General features: G+C 38.0%; 1 protein-coding gene across 2 annotated transcripts in view; it reads right to left on the bottom strand.

The window, feature by feature from the left end:
- Positions 1-268: 268 nt before the first annotated feature.
- Positions 269-18,666, bottom strand: part of PPP2R3A (protein phosphatase 2 regulatory subunit B''alpha) — a 203,330-nt gene continuing 184,932 nt past the window's right edge. For both annotated transcript variants that reach the window (XM_080808037.1, XM_080808038.1), the window contains one exon: positions 269-2,897. In XM_080808037.1, the coding sequence (XP_080664163.1) occupies positions 2,765-2,897 (133 nt within the window). In that variant the 3' untranslated portion in view covers positions 269-2,764. The remainder of the gene's footprint in view (positions 2,898-18,666) is intronic.

The following is an 18,666-nucleotide window of genomic DNA, read 5'->3' on the forward strand; positions in this document are numbered from 1 at the left end:
CAATTACACATTCTTCTAAAAGAATACATTATATATAAGGCTAAAAGTACATAAGGCTAAAGTCCCTCTTGATACCTGTGACCCTCTCATTCCCAGTATCTAGTCCTCTTCCTTATTCCCCCAAAGGAAAGAACTTAACCAGTTAGATATTCCTTTATGGTTTTCCCAGGGGTTCAAAGAATTATTCTTTGAAACTCAAGTTTATTTGTGATGTTACTCTTTCAAACATAAAAATGAGGTGCAAGTATGAATAACACCAAAAATGTGTAGTGACTATCTTAGTGAACATGGTTCATATTTGACAACTTGTCTCTTTATTTAGTTTTGCAAAAAGGGAAAAACAAAAACAAGTTAAATCATGCAGGTTTCTCCACCCAAGCACACTTCATAACATTTCCAAAAGTTGAGCAAATGACTTACCTCATTTGATTAATCTAGAATTTTATAAACACTTTGAATTGTACACAATGACATAGATAAGATGCAGGGAAAATACACACAATTTTATTAGTTTGATTACCTTGGCAATTAATGTTTTGCTATGAAACTCACTTTTCACTGAATAGCATTAAGACCACAATAACCCTCAATTTAATTTTTATTATGCAGCCTGGGATGTTGTAAAAACTTTAAATTTCTAGTTGGGCGAATTTATTTGGTGAGATCTTTACCAGAAAGTCCTAGTTCCTCGGAATCCACATTTCTTGCATTCAACTCTTAAGAAAGGACTACAGTGAAACACTTACATCTGAAAATATACTTTGGGTAACCTAAATTAAAATAGCTTTATCTTAAATGGAATGATACTGGTAGCTGTTACTTTTTATAATAATTACAGACTTTTGAAACCAAATACAGACCAAAGTAAAAGCAAGAGGATTTCAGTAAGGAGACACAAGGTAAAAAGATAAAAGCCAAATAGTATTAAAAAAATCAAATATATATTGGAAGATTAATTTTTTTTTACTTTTTGTTGATGGAATCTTCAGAAATAGTTTAGATCATTATGGATATAATAAAACCTTTAAACCGTATCTGGCTTCTAAGCCAGTATTACCTTTTTAATATTTTACCTGAAATTTAAAAAAAAAAAAAAAATGCCTTCTCTCCCTGGTAAAGAATGGATGGAACAGATGGTAAATTTCATGTATCACAAATATTTTAAATCCTAATTTACTAGTGTGTTTAGGTTATTACATGTGTTTCCTAAAAATTTAGTCATTTTAAAAAGCTTTTAGTTGGTGAACTATTAGATGCCAAATTTAATATTTATCATTTTCTGTTACCATGAAGTAGAGGATTAATTCTGATCATGAAAAGTAAAATAACAGGCAACAGAGGATACTGGAAAAAAAAAAACTATTACTGTACCAGTTGATGGTACATTTCCTAAGTAGCACTTATCTCTACTTTTTGCCCACCATAGCCTGATTATAGGTCTGATTATTTCATTTTTTTAACTTTAACATCAGTTAGGAACAAAAGCAGGGTAGCAGGGGATACTGTTCTGCCATTTAGGACTTGTGGTTAAAACAAAAAACCCAGGGGAAAAGGTGAGGACTTTGACATGGATGTTAGTTTCTTGGGGGTTTCTTTTGCTTACACTATTAATGTCCATTCTTTTTCATAGTTTATTTTATCTTTAAGGGTATTATAGGATTTGGCTGCACTGTGGCTTGCTGAAAAAATGTAGAATTCTGTAATGAACACATCTAACTCTACAGTACAGACGAAACAGTCTTCCTTTATGGGTGGCATCACTTTTTTCCCCATTTTTGTGATAAATATTGAGGTGATAGAATATTTGAAATTGTTCTTTTCAATATGAAGGGATTGAGGCCTTAACTGTTGGCTTAGTCTAATATATAGTGATGAAAGGAATACATCTAGTAAGAATTTTCATATATCACTAAGTCTTCACAGTAGGCCTTCTAGTAGGAAGTACAGATGGGGTATCAACTAATTTGGAGATTAATAAGTCATTCAGTAATTCTTCACAAATGTTAGATAAGTTAAAAGGAAACTTTTTTTCAAGTATGAGTCAAATTCTGTAATTAAACGTTTTTTCATCATATTTCATGTAAGATCCACAGTCAGGAAGGGGAGAGATTATTCAGAACTTGCCAGCAAGGTTGGAAGGCCCAGTGGTTACAATACCTGAGGATGTAAAGTGACTAGCAGTTTGGCAGGTCATTGTGAAGTTACATTAAACCAAGTAAGTTCAAGATCTTTGAACTCCTCCAGTACACGTATTTAAAAAGTCTCTTGAGATGTTTTGGCAGTGCTTTTATTACCAGGGTTAAGTCACTTCTGGAGGCCCTTAACTGCTTTTTAAAGTTCCAGAATATTTTTGACTCAAGTTTTCTGCAAGTGAAGGTTTCTTCTGGGCTCCATAGGAGCCCCGAGGGGCCTCAGAGATGCTGGACAACAGAGGCAACACCTGCTTTTGTGCAGAGAACTGTGCTTGGCACTGTCCTTGAGAGATCCTTGGTACATTCAGGGGTGAAGAGTGCTGATTCACAGACTTCGGAAGGCGGTGTATATCACTGTATTTGGAGAAAAAGCTGTGCCAAGAGGTCTGAGGCAAATTGGAGGAGTCCCCCAAATTGAGTATGTGTATCCAGACCTATTAAAACGTTTTAAAGTTCCTAGTGCAGATACATACTTGCAGAAATCAAAGCCTTTAAAAAACAGTATGCAAACTGGAGCATCTCCACAAGAAAAAGACATTTAAAACATGTATCTCTCATGTAGACACTGGCTGCTACTCTTCATCCACTGACTGAAGCTTTCCACATTTCTCTGAAAGGTCTGAGGTTACTATTTTACTTTTACTGCCTTTGTTTCCAATTTCAGAGGGAGAGACAGTTTCCTCTGTTTCATAATCTTCAAAGGAGCTGAAAGAACAAACAAAAGTGAGTTACTGATTTTTTTTTTTTCAATTTGTCAGCGTTTGGGTAGGAGTCAAATATGACAAACCAGGGACTGAAGACCGCCAGCTTACAAAAAAGTGCCCTCAGCTGCTAAATGACCGCTATAAACAAGCCATGCTGGAGAGAAAATGCTACCGTCTAGAACAGAAAACATACTCTCCCTGTTCCTTAAAACTCAAGTTCATGTTAGAATTTGTTGAAAATGTGCTGTATCTAGCTTTTCCTAGGAGCGTTGGTGGGAATGAGAGCATATTATGGATGGGGCTAGATTGGGGAGGGTTTGAGGTCCAGAAAGTACAAGCTTTACATGAATGCCTTCCATTGATGCGGCTTCCATGCAGAGTGGGGAACATTCTCACCCCTCAAGTTGCTCTGTAGCTTCCCTCGTTTCCAAGAAGTACATTTAGGTGTGCAGGTATATACATAGAACAGATTAAAGCCAATTCATGATTTCCTTACATTCTTTACAGAATTTCCCAGCATATCTCCTTTGCTTATTCTCCGTAGAAATTACTGATATCCCCTGAACTCCATTATGTTCCAAGCTATACCTGAGGGTGGCCTTACGCAGGGACAACACAATACTGGATCTAGTGGGAATGAAGGCTGCTTGAGATATTAAATTGATAAATATGCTGAGGCTACATCTGGACCCAGAAAAATAATACATAATAATTACTGTCTGTTACAGTATTTGGTATCGCCAGCTTAATCTTTTCATCCTTTTTGAGGACTTTACACACTTCTGGACATATAGTCCCTTCATCAAAAAGATACCAAGGCTGTCTAATGAGGAAAAATATGTTAAGGCAGGTGTGTCCAGTAGTAGAGGTAATACCTATTCAAATTCCTAAAACATTTTTGAATAGAAGGTAGAGAATGTTAAAAAAAAGCTTATCTAATATTTGGAAAACTTACCCTTGAGTACCAATTTTTGATCCTATCAAACAGTATTTACAACTTCATTTTGCAGAAATATTCCATTCTATACTTAATTTGTTTCTACTCTTCCCCCATCTCTTTGAGGTCTCAGTGTAACTGGCATCTCCTGGATAAGGAGGCACTCGGGAGGGTACTGCTTTAATGGAAATGAAGCAGGGTTGATGGTTGAGCCTCCATTTCTGGAACAAAATTCTCAAAAGTTAGTTCTAGCAATGCAGTTATCAGTTACTGTGACTGCTTATTTCCTGTCAGGAGTGGAAGACAATAGCCCACACTTACTGTCTGAGCTCTCAGGATCTTAAACATCTCAGAGCAGATCTGTGAATAAGTTAGGCCTGAACTGAGACTCATTCAGTAAATATGTGAGCTCCTGTTCTAGGCATGAGCCAAATGCTATTTCACCATTCCACAATGGTGACAATGACAGAACTAGCCCCTTCCTCACAGCGCTTGTACCCTAATGGAGGCCATCTGGAATAATGGTAAAGTGTTTAGCCTTAGAGCATGGACTTTGGAAAAGACAGGTTCCAATCTCAGTTTGATCACTCGATGTGATTTTGGGCACGTTACTTAACCCCTCTGCATCAGTTTCCTCAACTAATGACTTAATAGCAGTTCCTACCTCTCTCATGAAGGTCAAGTGGAGATTAAATAATAAACTCTTGGAAAATGTTAGGTATTATTCTCATGATAGAGCAATGCTGGGGCTTACTGGAACATGATGGTGACATCTAATCCTGTATTGGGGGGCAGGGTCACATATTTTGTGTGTCATTTGTGAATAAAATTTTTACAAAAGAATGTTTTTTCCACTGTAGCCTCATACCAGAAATGGAATTTCTAATAATGGATTTGATCCAATCCAGTTCATAAAGATATTCCAATGCCCTGTAGGTTGGTTACAGTGGAGTGCTACCCTCATTTCTTTGTACTTTTAAGGGCACCAAGAACAGTACTATTATGCACAGAGACTTTGGAGGAGTCTTCTGGATTGAGGGAGTTCATTCAGAACCGTTTATTAGAGTCCTGGAGACTTCTGCTCTGTCTCAGTGTTTCTCAAATAGGGGTGATTTTCCCTCCTGGGGACATTTGGTAATGCCTGGATGCATATTTGATTGTCACAACTGAGTAGGTCCTCCTGGCATCTAGTGGGTGGAATTCAGGGATCCTACCTACATCCTACAATGTGCTAGACAACAACTCACAGCAGAATTATCCAGCTTAAAGCATCAATGCTGTTGAGAAACCCTGCTCTAACTCTTGGACCTTCAATGTTAGTGCATCCCACCATTCTGGATTAAGCTGTGCTTGTTTTGTACTTCCCTGGATGGTTAGTTAGTCTTTCTTAAGGCTTTATTCATCACATGTTTACCTGTGGTTTCTAAATGTATATGCTCAGCCTCAGCCTCTTTATAACTTGGAGACTACCATGTATCCAACTGCCTCCTCTCTGGCTCTTCCATTATGGCAGTATATACAAAGCTGAACTCATCTTTCCCACACACCTGGCTCTACTATAATCACCCAATCCAGTGACCCCAAGTTTCTCTTCCTTTGCTGTCCCTTCTTCAAATCCAGCCAGTCTCTTCTACCTTTTATAGTAATACATGGGCACAATTTTGCCTCTTCCTCACTATTGCCACTGATTGAGTTCAGGGCACTATATTTTCATCTCTTGGATTATTGCAATAGTTTTCTAACAGCTGATCTTCCTGTCTTCACTCTTGTCACATACCCTTTGCTATTGCCATACCAGGCTATTTACCTTGTCCAAATGGGTTATGGTCTTGGGATCTAATGCTACTGTATGTGTTCTTTGGTGGCTTGCACTGCCCTTACCCTTTGGTTAACTTGTGTTCATCTTTTAATCTGAGATGGCATTAAAAGTTTCCTGATTCCCAATGCCTGAATAACCATCATTTTTAAAAAATTCATTTAAGTAATCTCTACATCTGATGTGGGGTTCAAACTCATGACCCTGAGATCCAAAGTCACACGCTTTTCCAACTGAGCCAGTCAGGTGCCCCACATCTAGCAATCATTTTTAAGGTGACTCCACACCCAGCATGGAGCCCAATGCAGGGCTTGAACTCAGGACCCTGAGATAAAGACCTGAGCTGAGATCGAGTCAGACACTTAATTGGCTGAACCATTCGGGTGCCCCATTAAAAATCTTTCAAATTTAAATTCCAGTTAACATACAATGTAATAGTTTCAGGTGTAGAATATAGTGATATTCATTACTTTTGTACAAAACCCGGTGCTCATCATGACACATGCACTCCTTAATCCCCACAACCGTCTCTTATTTACATGTATGCAAGGCTTTCCTTATTTGTCTCCCTGCTTCTATTCTTGTACCACTACTGAAGATTACTATCTTCAAAATATGTAAGTGGGATTATATTACCTCATTGTTTAACTCTTTTTCAATAGCTTCCCAAAGGCTGGCATGATCTGTCCCCTGTGAATCCTTCCAGCCATATCTTCCTCTGTTTCTTATTATATTTCAGCCATACTAGTCTTTTAAAATGTCCTCAACACACTTTTTCCTGCCTTGGAGCCACTGCATATGTTTCTCCCTCTACCAAGAACGTTTTTGCTCCCTGCTTTTTTCATAACTATTACCCTCTCAACCTTTAGGTTCTCAAGACCTCAGGAATTTCCTCAGCACCCTAAATTGCAAGTCTTCTCTCCATTATTGGTTCACTCTGTTTGTTTCCTACACAATTATGTAATTGTCTTTCCCACTTGACTATAAAGTGTCCCATTTTCCAACTCACTAATTTCCTTGGGCTATATATAGTATAAATAAAAACTGATGTCCTAATGCTCTTTGTGAAATGATGTGTCAAGTTCTCAGGAAGGCTGGAGTAAAATGGTGAGGGTGCAGAAGTCTTCTTGAAGTCACTGAAGTCAGAATGGTAAGAGTCTAAACTTTATCTTGCTCTCTAGGAATTCCTGAGGGAGAGTGTTAACAGATTCCTTCTAAATCACCACTTCTAGGTTTACTTATAGGTAACTGGGATTCCTCTGGGCACAAATGAAGATTATTTTATTAAGTATTCTGTTAACTAAACTGGCTATTTTTGAATGAGTACCAGTGTCAGAGGATTGAAGCAGAACTCCTAGGGTTCACAAATAGTTCACTAGAAAGCCTAGGTATACCTAAGTATACCTAGGTAATATCAAAGTATTAACATGGTGGTGTTAGCCTAAGGTATTTTTGCTAGCAATAGGTTGCCTTTAGAAACTTGTTTCTCTAAGTAGTTTTTCCCTCTTAGATGAGCAATTTCTGGGCAAAAGTATTATGGCTGGTTCTGCAGATTTCCTGAATAAACAGAAAAAATGACTGGCATGTATATGGTCTGAAAAAGGATTTGTGTGGTTTCAGGGTGTTGTCTGGGAATGTGGTTTGATTCCATTTTTGGGATTCTACTTGCAGGGGTAAAGGGATATAGTATTTTATTTGGGGTTTGTCTGAGGAAATACAAGACATATCCTGGCCATAAGCATAGAATAAAATGTTAAATAGTTCCTTAATTTGGAGTCTACAATGCTTTAGAAATAGGAGAGGATGAGTGTTACCTTTATACTTTTAAATCTTAACTCACTTAGGTAAAATGGATTAACTGAAACACCTTTAGAAGTTGGATATTTGCTGGGACGTCTGGGTGGCTCAGTTGGTTAAGCGGCTGCCTTCGGCTCAGGTCATGATCCCAGCGTACTGGGATCGAGTCCCACATCGGGCTCCTTGCTCGGCAGGGAGCCTGCTTCTCCCTCTGCCTCTGCCTACCACTCTGTCTGCCTGTGCTCGCCCACTCTCTCTCTCTAACAAATAAATAAATAAATAAAATTAAAAAAAAAAAAAAAAAGAAGTTGGATATTTGCTTCAGTGCATTTCCTTGTTGACCTCGTTCAGTAACTAGAACATCTTTTGTTTCAACTCTTGTTAAACTTTCTTAATATGTACCATCCACTTTTTTTTTTTTTTTAAGATTTTATTTATTTGACAGACACAGCGAGAGAGCGAACACAAGCAGGGGGAGTGGGAGAGGGAGAAGCAGACTTCCCACTGAGCAGGGAGCCCAATGTGGGGCTCGATCCCAGGACCCTAGAATCATGACCTGAGCCAAAGGCAGATGCTTAACTGACTGAGTCACCCAGGCACCCCGTACCATCCACTTTCTTGCCTCAGACTTCATTTTTGATCTCTTGCAGTTCCCTAGGGTCATGAGCCATCAGTTGTTTATTCTTACTTAGTTTGCATGTAGATAATATAAAAATTTGAGTTAAATACATTCTAATTAATTGAACTTGAAGGGAGGGTTAAAGTTTCACTCATTTTCATTACTAACCACAGTGCCCGGCATTGAGTAAGTACCAATGAATCTTTATTGAAATAAATTAAAATTGGGCTTTGTCTTGTTATGTTGAATCCAGGAAAAATGAAAACATATATTAAATTCAGGTCTGTATAAAGGTGCTGTTTACTGAGCACTATAAAACATGATTCAGAACTATTCTACTTGTAAGATTGTAACTCATGCTTTAGAATATTAATTCCTGTCATTCCTTCTTATGCCCCTATATATATATACACATTATCTCCCCTTTCCCTCATTATTCCTGCTCCTCTGTTAAATTCTTCCACCTTGTTGAGGATAGTCAGGCTCCACACAACCCCTTACTCCACACTACTGCATTCCTAGAAGATGATCTGGTACATTTGGGGCTGGCCTTCTTTAACTACAGCACCTTACTTTCCAGTGCTGATGGAAATAAGTATGTAACTCTTACAAAGAGTAATTCATGTAAGTTTTTACTTAATATAAAGGAAAAAGCTACCTTTAATAACATTCAGGGGTAAACAGTTCTAAATTTTCTAAATGTCCAATAATAGAGAAATGGATGTGAGCTATTGCTTGAGAGAACACTTCTGAAGCATTAAAAGTCATGTTTTTGAACACTCTAGGAACATTAAGCATCAAAAAGAAATACACTTAAGGTGTAAATAATGGTTATCTCTGGATGACTGAACCAAGTGAGTTGAGTCTCTTTATATTTTCCAATTTTTCTGTAGCAAGCCTCTGTTTCTCTACTAATCAGATAAAGACTCTCAGAATAAAAAGAGGAAATTGTTTTTAATCTAGGTTAATCAAATGTAAAGCTGTTGGTAAAATACCAGAATATCCTATAAGAAATATTTTTAAGATAATGTAAAAAAATTTTTTTTAAGATTTTATTCATTTATTTGACAGAGCATGAGAGGAGGTAGGGTCAGAGGGAGAAGCAGACTCCTGTTGAGCAGGGAGACCCATGTGGGGCTTGATTCTGGGACTCTGGGATCATGACCTGAGCCAAAGGCAGCCACTTAACCAACTGAGCTACCCAGGCACCCCGATAATGTAAAACATTCTTAACTAAAAAAGTAAACAGATATTTATCACATTGGCAGAAAGGTTTGATTATTGTAGGTCTCAGTTTCCTAAGGTAGCAACATGGAGGACTCTTTAGCCTGCTTTATGTAATTTTCTTACTGCAGAGATCATAAGAATGTTAATTATAAATAAATATAGCATCCTAACCTGCTATCTTCATATAGGAGGCAGCTGAATTGGTTTATGTAACTGGTACCCTATCTGGTTTCACCATTCATTACCTTGAATTTATACAAATGATGTTGTATGCTGTGATTATGTTGTGTGCTAGATTCAGTGTTTACAGCCTCAATGTTTGCAGTCTTTCTCACTCATATCTGGAGTTATTGCTTGGTTATTCTTGGAAGGCTTAAGTACCAGCCTTGAATTTGGCAGTACAGCTACCTGACACAAAGGCTACCTATGGTGTTTGTTAGATGGTAAAGTAGATGGAGAATTTCAAGTTGTTTTTGGAGGGTCAAGTTGTCTGGATTCCTAAAGTTATCCTTGTAGTGAGGTGGCTGCTGGGACTATTGCCTTCTATGCCAGTAAACATTTGCTAAGGATCTCCTACATTCCTAACATTTGCCAGGTGTTACAATTAAAAGATGAATAAAACAGTGGTCTTTGGCGGTACCTGAGTGGCTGAGTCAGTTAAGCAGGTGACTCTTGATCTCAGATCAGGTCTTGATCTCAGGGTCATATCAAGCCCTGTGTTGGGCTTCAGGCTGGGCATGGAGCCGACTTAAAAAAAAAAAAAAAAGAAAAAAAAAGGCAAAACACATAACAAAACAAAACAAAAAACCAAAACCAAACCAAAAAACCATTCAAACAAAAAGCCAGTGATTTTTGCCCTGAGAAGCCCAGGTTCTCATGGAAATATAAACAGCTCCATTTTTTCCAGCATTTATATGCCAGGCATTGTTGGATACATTATATATAATTCTCTGTATAGTTCTGTTGTTTATGCAACATATTTACTGTGTGCCGAATGTGAGCCATGTACTGTGCCCTGGGAATGAAGGGAACAAGGTAGGTAGTGGAATGGTAATATTACAGCTGATTAAATTCTAGTTGAGAGAGGTTATCTAATGTGGCCAATATCACATTAGTGGTAGTAGTAATAGCCAGTGTTTATTGATTACATAGGTACTATCCCTAAGGGCAAAGTATAAAGATACTATACACATTGTCTTAATTCTTAAAACAGCTCATTGTGGCAGGTGGTATCCTCATGGTATAGGTAATGCTGAGACTTGGATGCCTGGGACTACACAGCTAGTTATGTGATAGAGCAAGGATTTGAAATTATTAGGTTCATCTAACTCCAAATTCCATGCTTTTATTTTGCATCTCTTCCCATACAAGGAGTAGTAATGATAGTAATAGCTACTATTTATCAGGTATCCACTATGTGCCGGGTGTTTAGATATATTATCTTAGATTGTCACAACCACCTTAGGAACGTAGTCGCTGGAGTCTTCTGAAACTGAGTCTCAGGAGTCAGATAACCTGCCCAGCTGGTGAGTGGTGGGTAGAACCGGATCTGTCTGTCTCCTTCTTAAGCCTCTGCTCTTTCCATAGTAGCAGTCTAATATTTGAGTCTTCTAAGTTTTGTTTGACAGACTCACCCTGATGTATCTGTAATTCTGCTTGAGATGAAGCCCTAGGTGGTATAACCTTGGGATTCTGAGTCTGGCCTTGCTTTTGAATGTATCATTCAGCTATTAACAACTGTAAACCAGTCTTCCTTTTCCTTTGACATTCTAGTTCTCGCTCTATAGGCTGTTGTAAGCCTTCTCTCCCCTCAGGACCTCATCACTCACACATGCTCTATGGAGGCCTTCTCTTATCTCCTACAACATGAGAAGAGGAGTGTCAAGCAGAAGCCTCTCATATACACTGCTCGAATTTCATTACAGCTGGTCTCTGCATCTCCTCTCATGACCCCTCCCCTTTTCATCTGTCTGCATCCCTTTGCCTCTCCTCTCTTCCTTCCAGGCACACTGCTGCCTTCTCCAAGGACCACAACTGGAAACAACTTCTGCTTGAGTCAGTTGTTTATTCTCTTTAGCTGCCATCAGTTGTTCTTTTTAGACTAACAAACTTCTAAGTGTTTATCCTGCTCTGTTTTCTCCATCCTTTTTAGCAAGTTACAAAACAATATGTAGTATAAATTCCATTTTTGTAAAACATTATCTATTTGCATTGAAATGTCTGGAAGGGAAGACAGGCTGCCTGTCTCTGGATGGTGAATTTTAGATGCAGTTTTTTGTTCATTATATTTTCTATCTCTTCTGCTGTGAATACATACCACCTATGTATTACCTATTTAGACATATTACCTATGTAAACAGATAGGGAGAAAACATTTTTCCTATTGAAGAATTACATGCTTATTTTATGAACCTTACAAATGACAGACCAGTATAAAAAAAACAATTATTTGCAATCCCAGAGTTAACAGTTTATAGCCTTATATTTTAGCTTGTATATCATAGATGTACACATTTGTAATAATGAAATATTACAATTTTCTAACCCCCTCTTATGTTTTTGTGTAAACATAAAATTTCAGTGTTTGCAAAATGTAACACATAGATACCTGACTTATTGAACCATTCTATTACTGTACATTTTTGTTACTTTGAACTTTTTAATTTTAGAATGACCAGTGACCAATGCCAATTGTTTGGATAGAACAATTCTATCCAGACTTCTGATTATTTACAAACTGGAATTGTGAGTCAAAGAGTATAAATTCAGGCTGTTGCTACATACTGTCAAATTACATTCCAGGGAGTTTTGGCCAATTTGTTTCAACCATCAATATCTGAAAGTGTTTGTCTTATTGCATAGTGAGTCTTGAGTGAGTTGTTACTGCAATGTGCTTCCTCTATGGGAAACAGTTAAGATGGAATACTACTCAGCCATCAAAAAATGAAATCTTGCCATTTGCAATGACGTGAATGGAACTAGACAGTATTATGCTAAGTGAAATAAGTCAGTCAGAGAAAGACAATTACCATGTGATCTTGCTGATATGTGGAATTTAAGAACCAAAACAAGATCATAGAGGAAGAGAGGAAAAATTAAAATAAGATGAAACCAGAGAAGGAGACAAACCATAAGAGACTCTCAAACATAGAAAACAAACAAGGTTGCTGGAGGGGAGAAGGGTGAGGGGATGGGTAAAGGGTAACTGGGTGATGGACATTAAGGAGGACACGTGATGTAATGAGACTGATGAATCACTGACCTCTACCTCTGAAACCAATACTACTTTATATGTTCATTGAATTAAAATAAATAAAATAAAGAAATTAAAAAAAATGTGTGTGTGGGGGGGTTTTGTTTCTCTTAAACAGAAAGAAGCAAATCAAATATTTCCGAGGATTTTTCTAGTGGATTCCAGGAGGCTAGATCTACACATTTTTTTTTTTTTAAGGATTTTATTTATTTATTTGACAGAGATCACAAGCAAACAGAGAGGCAGGCAGAGAGAGAGAGAGAGGAGGAAGCAGGCTCCTTGCTGAGCAGAGAGCCTGATGCGGGACTCGATCCCAGGACCCTGAGATCATGACCTGAGCCGAAGGCAGAGGCCTTAACCCACTTAACCCACTGAGCCACTCAGGCGCCCCGACCTTTTAAAGAGGCCCCATGAATGGTTCAGTTTGCTATATCAGTGTCACAGGGGAGTGATCATTAAATTTAGATTTAAACATTGGTTTTAAGTTTTTTTAAATTTAAACATTGATTTTAAACCCTCTGAACACTGAAAAAACAAAACAAAACAGGTAAGATACTTTATTTTACTTGCTTCTGTTTTCCCTGTTTAGGGATCCTGTCTGTGTTCATCAATATCCGATAATGCTTAGTATACAGTAGTAATACATTTATTGAATTAATATTATCTTTAACAAATTATCTTTTAAAAATAGCTGTCAATTTCCTAAGCTAGAAACTTTCTGATTCTTGCTTTTTTCCCCACGTTTTACTGAAATATAATTTACATATAATTCATTGATCTTAAGTGTTCAGTGTGTTTTAGTAAATTTTTACAACTGTTCAGCCAACACCCCAATCTAATTTTATAACATTATTTCATCCCTCCATTTGCACCTCCTCTCCTTTGTGCCTGTTTGTAGTCACTCTCATTCCTGAACTAGGCAACCACTGATTTGCTTTTTGGCTCTACAGTTTTGCCTTTTCTAGAAATTTCTTACAAATGGAATCATATAATACGTAGTCTTTAGTGTTTGGCTTCTTTCACATAGAGTGATATTTTTGAGAGACTCATCCATGTTGTTGCATGTATTAGTTCTTTTATTTACTGAGGTTTAACTGACGTACAATGAATTGCTCATACATGAAAATTTGATTTTTTGTATGTACCTGTAAAAGCATTTTAACATTCAAGATCATGAAAATCCATTCCCCGGCTTCCCAACCAAAGTCTACTTATGCCCCTATATAATCACTGCTCCTCTCCCCAGGTAACCACTAATCTGTGGTCATGACAGATTAATTTGCATTTTCTAGAATTTTAAATAAGTGGAATCAAGTGGGTTATACTTTGTCTAGCTTCTTTCACTTAGTTTATTTTGAGATCCATCCATACTGTGTTTATCAGTAGTTCATTCCTTTTTTATTGCTGAGTATCATTCCATCTTATTGATATACTGTATTTTATCAATTCACCAGTGTGAATTTTGGGTAACTATGAATAATGCTGCTTATAAACATTCATGTACAAGTCTTTGGGTGAACATTTCTCTTGGGCCAGTTCCTAGGAGTGGAACTGCTGATTCATATGATGAATGCATGTTTACATGTTAACAGGTGGCCAAACTCTTCTAAAGAGGCTATATAATTTTACATCCCCATCAGTTCAATGTATGAGGTTCCAGCTTCTCCACATCATTGTCAACTAGTGGTTTTAGTTGGTCTAGTGGCTGTCTGGTAGGTCTCACTGTGGTTTTGGCTTTCTCCTAATGTCTAACAATCTTCTCATCTTTTCATGTAACATCTTTTCTGTAACTATTTACTGTTTGAGTCTCTAATTTAGTTGCGTTTATTTAGATCATTTGTCTGTTTAAAGGTTAGGTTTTTTTTTTTATTATTGAGTGGTAAGAATTCTTTACATATTTTGGATATAAGCCCTTTATCAGGCTGTTTGGGAATATTTTCTCTCAAACTTTTCATTTAATTAATGGTGCTTTTTGAAGAGCAACAGTTTTTAATTCTGAAGGAAGCCCAATTTATTTTTTTAATTGCTCTTGTCTAACTCAAGGTCACAGTGATTTTCTCCTGTTTTATTCTAGAAGCTTTAGAGTTTGTGCTCTCGCACTTAGGTCTTTTATCCATTTTGAGTTATTTTTGTATACGGTATGAGGTGTGGATTGGGGGTCTTTTTTTTGGGTACATGGATATCCAATGATTTCAACATCATTTATTCTGCACTGGTTGAAACTTAATTGGCCGTCCATATTAGGGTCTATTTCTAGAGTGTTTAACTGATCTATTTTTATACATGCCAATCCTACAATGTCTCAATTATTTCGTTTATATTCCTATAAATTCCTGATTTTGAAATCAGGCAGCCCAAGTCCTTCAAATTTGTTCCTTTAAAAAAAAGTTTGGCTATTCTAGGTACTTTGCATTTCTACATAAATTTTAGGATCAGTTTGCCAATTACAACAAAAGCCTGCAGGGATTTTAGTAGGGAATTTGTTAAATCTGCACTTTTGGTGGAACTCACATTTTAACAGTACTTTTTCTTTCTTTTTTTTTTTTTTTAAAGATTTTGTTTATTTAATTGACAGAGATCACAAGTAGGCAGAGAGGCAGGCAGAGAGAGAGGAGGAAGCAGGCTCCCTGCTGAGCTGAGAGCCCGATGTGGGGCTCGATCCCAGGACCCTGAGATCATGACCCGAGCCGAAGGCAGAGGCTTTAACCCACTGAGCCACCCAGGTGCCCCAACAGTACTTAACTTTCTTTCTTTTTTTTTTTTTTTTTAAAGATTTTATTTATTTATTTGACAGAGAGAGAGATCACAAGTAGGCAGAGAGGCAGGCAGAGAGAGAGAGAGGAGGAAGCAGGCTCTCCGCTGAGCAGAAAACCTGATGTGGGACCTGATCCCAGGACCCTGAGATGACCTGAGCCGAAGGCAGAGGCTTAACCCACTGAGCCACCCAGGTGCCCCAGTACTTAACTTTCTAATCCAATTTAGGTCAGCATTATTTTTGCAGTTTTTTTGCAAGTATTATAGTTCTTTGGTTATATTTAATTCCTAAATATTTTGTTCCTTTTGATGCTAATGTGAAGAGAATTATTCTTTTTATTTGAATTTCCCTATTGGGCTATTCACTGCTAGTATATGGAAATACAACTAATTTTTGTATATTGAACTTGTATTCTGAGATCTTGCTAACTACTAGCTCATTAGTTCTGGGTAGCTTTGTGATAAAATCTGCTTCAGGTCTTTTATTGGAAGTATTTTCTGCTTCAAGGTTACATAATCTACAAATAGTTTTACTACTTCCTTTACAATCTGAATACTTTCAGTCTTTTCCTTATCTTACTGTAAAACATAGGACCCTCAGCTACAATATTGAGTTGAAATGAATAGAAACATCTCTACTTTGTTCTTGATCTCAGGGGGAAGGCATTCAATTTTTCACTGTAAGTATGTTAACTGTAGATACCTTTTATCTAGTTAAGGGGCCCAGGGAATGGGGCGCCTGGGTGGCTCAGTGGGTTAAGCCTCTGCCTTTGGCTCAGGTCACGATCTCAGGGTCTGGGATCGAGTCCCACATTGGGCTCTCTGCTCAGCAGGGAGCCTACTTCCCCTTCTCTCTCTGCCTACTTGTGATCTCTCTCTGAGTCAAATAAATCTTTTTTTTTAAAAAGGGGGGTGCCCAGGGAAAAAGATGGCAGAGGAGTAGGGGACCCTATTTCAACCAGTCCCCTGAATTGAGCTGGATGTCTACCAGAGCATTCTGAATACCCACAAAATCAGCCTGAGATGTAAGAAGATCTATCTGGATCTCTACAAACAGAGTTTGGTCTCAAGGGGTTTGGATACAGTCACTTCTGCTTTCTCAGAAGAGATGGGGAAAGCTTCCAGGGAAAGCTGCCAGAAAGCAACCTCCCCCCCCAAACCCCGCCAAAACTGGTTTTCTCTGAGTCCATCCCCCCAACAACAGGGGGCAGGGCAACTCTGCCCAAACAGGATGGCTTGAGCAACAGCGCAGCAGGCCCCTCCCCCAGAAGACAGGCCTAAAGAACAAGAGGCCGACAACCCTAAGGTCCCTATAAAATAGCTGCATCTTCCTGGTCAATAATTTGGACTCTGCACAATCCCTCAACTGCGCCTCAACAGAATGAATAAGAGGTGGAACGCTCAACAAAGGGAAGATTCAGAGATTGCAGACTCTGCCACAGAACTAATGGATATAACCAAGATGGCAGAAATTGACTTCAGAATAACAATTATCAAGGCGCTATCTACCACTTGAGAAAAATATTAATGACAATATAGAATCTCTAAGAGCAGAAATGAGATCTAATCAGGCCGAACTTAAAAATTCTATGAATGAATTGCAGTCTAAGCTAGATATGCTGACTGCCAGGGTATACAAGACAGGAAAACGAATTAGTGAGATACAGGATAAGATGACAGAAAAGAAGGAAACTGAGACAGCATGGGAAAAGCAAATTAAAACCCAAGGAATCAAACTGAGAGAGATTAGTGACAGAATGAAATGTTCCGATATCAGAAGTATTGGGATGCTGGGGGGCGGGGGGATGGAGAGAGAGACAGAGGTCTAGAAGATATATTTGAGCAAATCATAGCTGAGAACTTCCATAATCTGGGGAAGGAAACAAACTTTTGTGTCCAAGAGGCAGAGAGGACCCCTCCCAAGATCAATGAGAACAGACCAACACCACAACATATCCGGTTAAGGAAGTTCCCCTCTATCCTTACATGTGTGAGAATTATTGTGAAAGGATGTTGGAATTTGTCAAATGCTTTTGTGTCCATGATGACTTTTTTTTGGTCATTTATTAATATGGTGTAATAAATTAATAGATTTTTGGATGTCAGCCAGCCAGCATTCTGTTCCTAGGATAAGCCCCATATCTTTCTTATATGTTGTTGGATTTGATATACTAACATTTTATAATAATTTTTATATTGATGCTCTTGAGGGATATTGGTTTGTAGTTTTCATTTCTTCTGTATCTGTCTGGCTTTGGTATCAGGGTAGTATTGGCTTTATAAAACATGTTTGGGGGGCACTTGGGTGGCTCAGTGGGTTAAGCCTCTGCCTTCGGCTCAGGTCATGATCTCAGGCTCCTGGGATTGAGCCCTGCATCGGGCTCTCTGCTCAAGGGGAGCCTGGTTCCCTGCCTCTCTCTCTGCCTACTTCTGATCTCTCTTTCTCTCTCTCTGTCAAATAAATAAGATCTTTCAAGAGAGAGAAAAAAAAAAGTTTGGAAGTATTCCCTTGTTATTTTCTGAAAGTATTTGTGAAAGATGGTTATTATTTTTTCCCCCTTAACTATTTCACAGAATTTATCAGTGAAACCATCTGGACCTAGACTTTTCTTTTGGTGCAGACCTTTAATAACCAATTCATTATCCCTACTTATTATAGTCTATTCTGATTTCCATTTCTTCTTGAATCAGTTTTGGTACTTTGAGTCTTGCTAGGATTTTGTCCCATTTCATCTAAGGTGTGAAATTTATTGGGATAAAGTTGTTCATAATATTTCTTTATAATTATTTTAAGTTCTGTAGTGTCTATAGTGATGCCTCCTCCATTCCTGATTTTGTTAATATATGCCTTCTCTTTTTTTCTTGATCCAGATAAAGATTTTTTTAAATTAATGTATTTATTTTAATAAACATATAATGTATTTTTATCCCCAGGGGTACAGGTCTGTGACTCGCCAGGTTTACACATTTCACAGCACTCATCATAGCACATACCCTCCCCCATGTCCATTTCCCCACCACCCTCTCCCATCCCGCTCCCCCCAGCAACCCTCAGTCTGTTTTTTGAGATTGAGTCTTTTATGGTTTGTCTCCCTCCCAATCCCATCTTTTCATTTTTTCTTTTCCTACCTCCCCCCAACCCCCCCACATTGCATCTCCAATTCCTCATATCAAAGAGATCATATGATAGTTGTCTTTCTCTGATTGACTTATTTCGCTAAGCATAATACCCTCTAGCTCATCCACATCATCGCAAATGGCAAGATTTCATGTCTTTTGATGGCTGCATAGTATTCCATTGTGTATATATACCACTTCTTCTTTATCCATTCATCTGTTGATGGACATCTAGGTTCTTAACATAGTT

This window comes from Martes martes (assembly GCF_963455335.1).
Source record: "Martes martes genome assembly, chromosome: 1".
NCBI classification, from domain to species: domain Eukaryota; kingdom Metazoa; phylum Chordata; class Mammalia; order Carnivora; family Mustelidae; genus Martes; species Martes martes.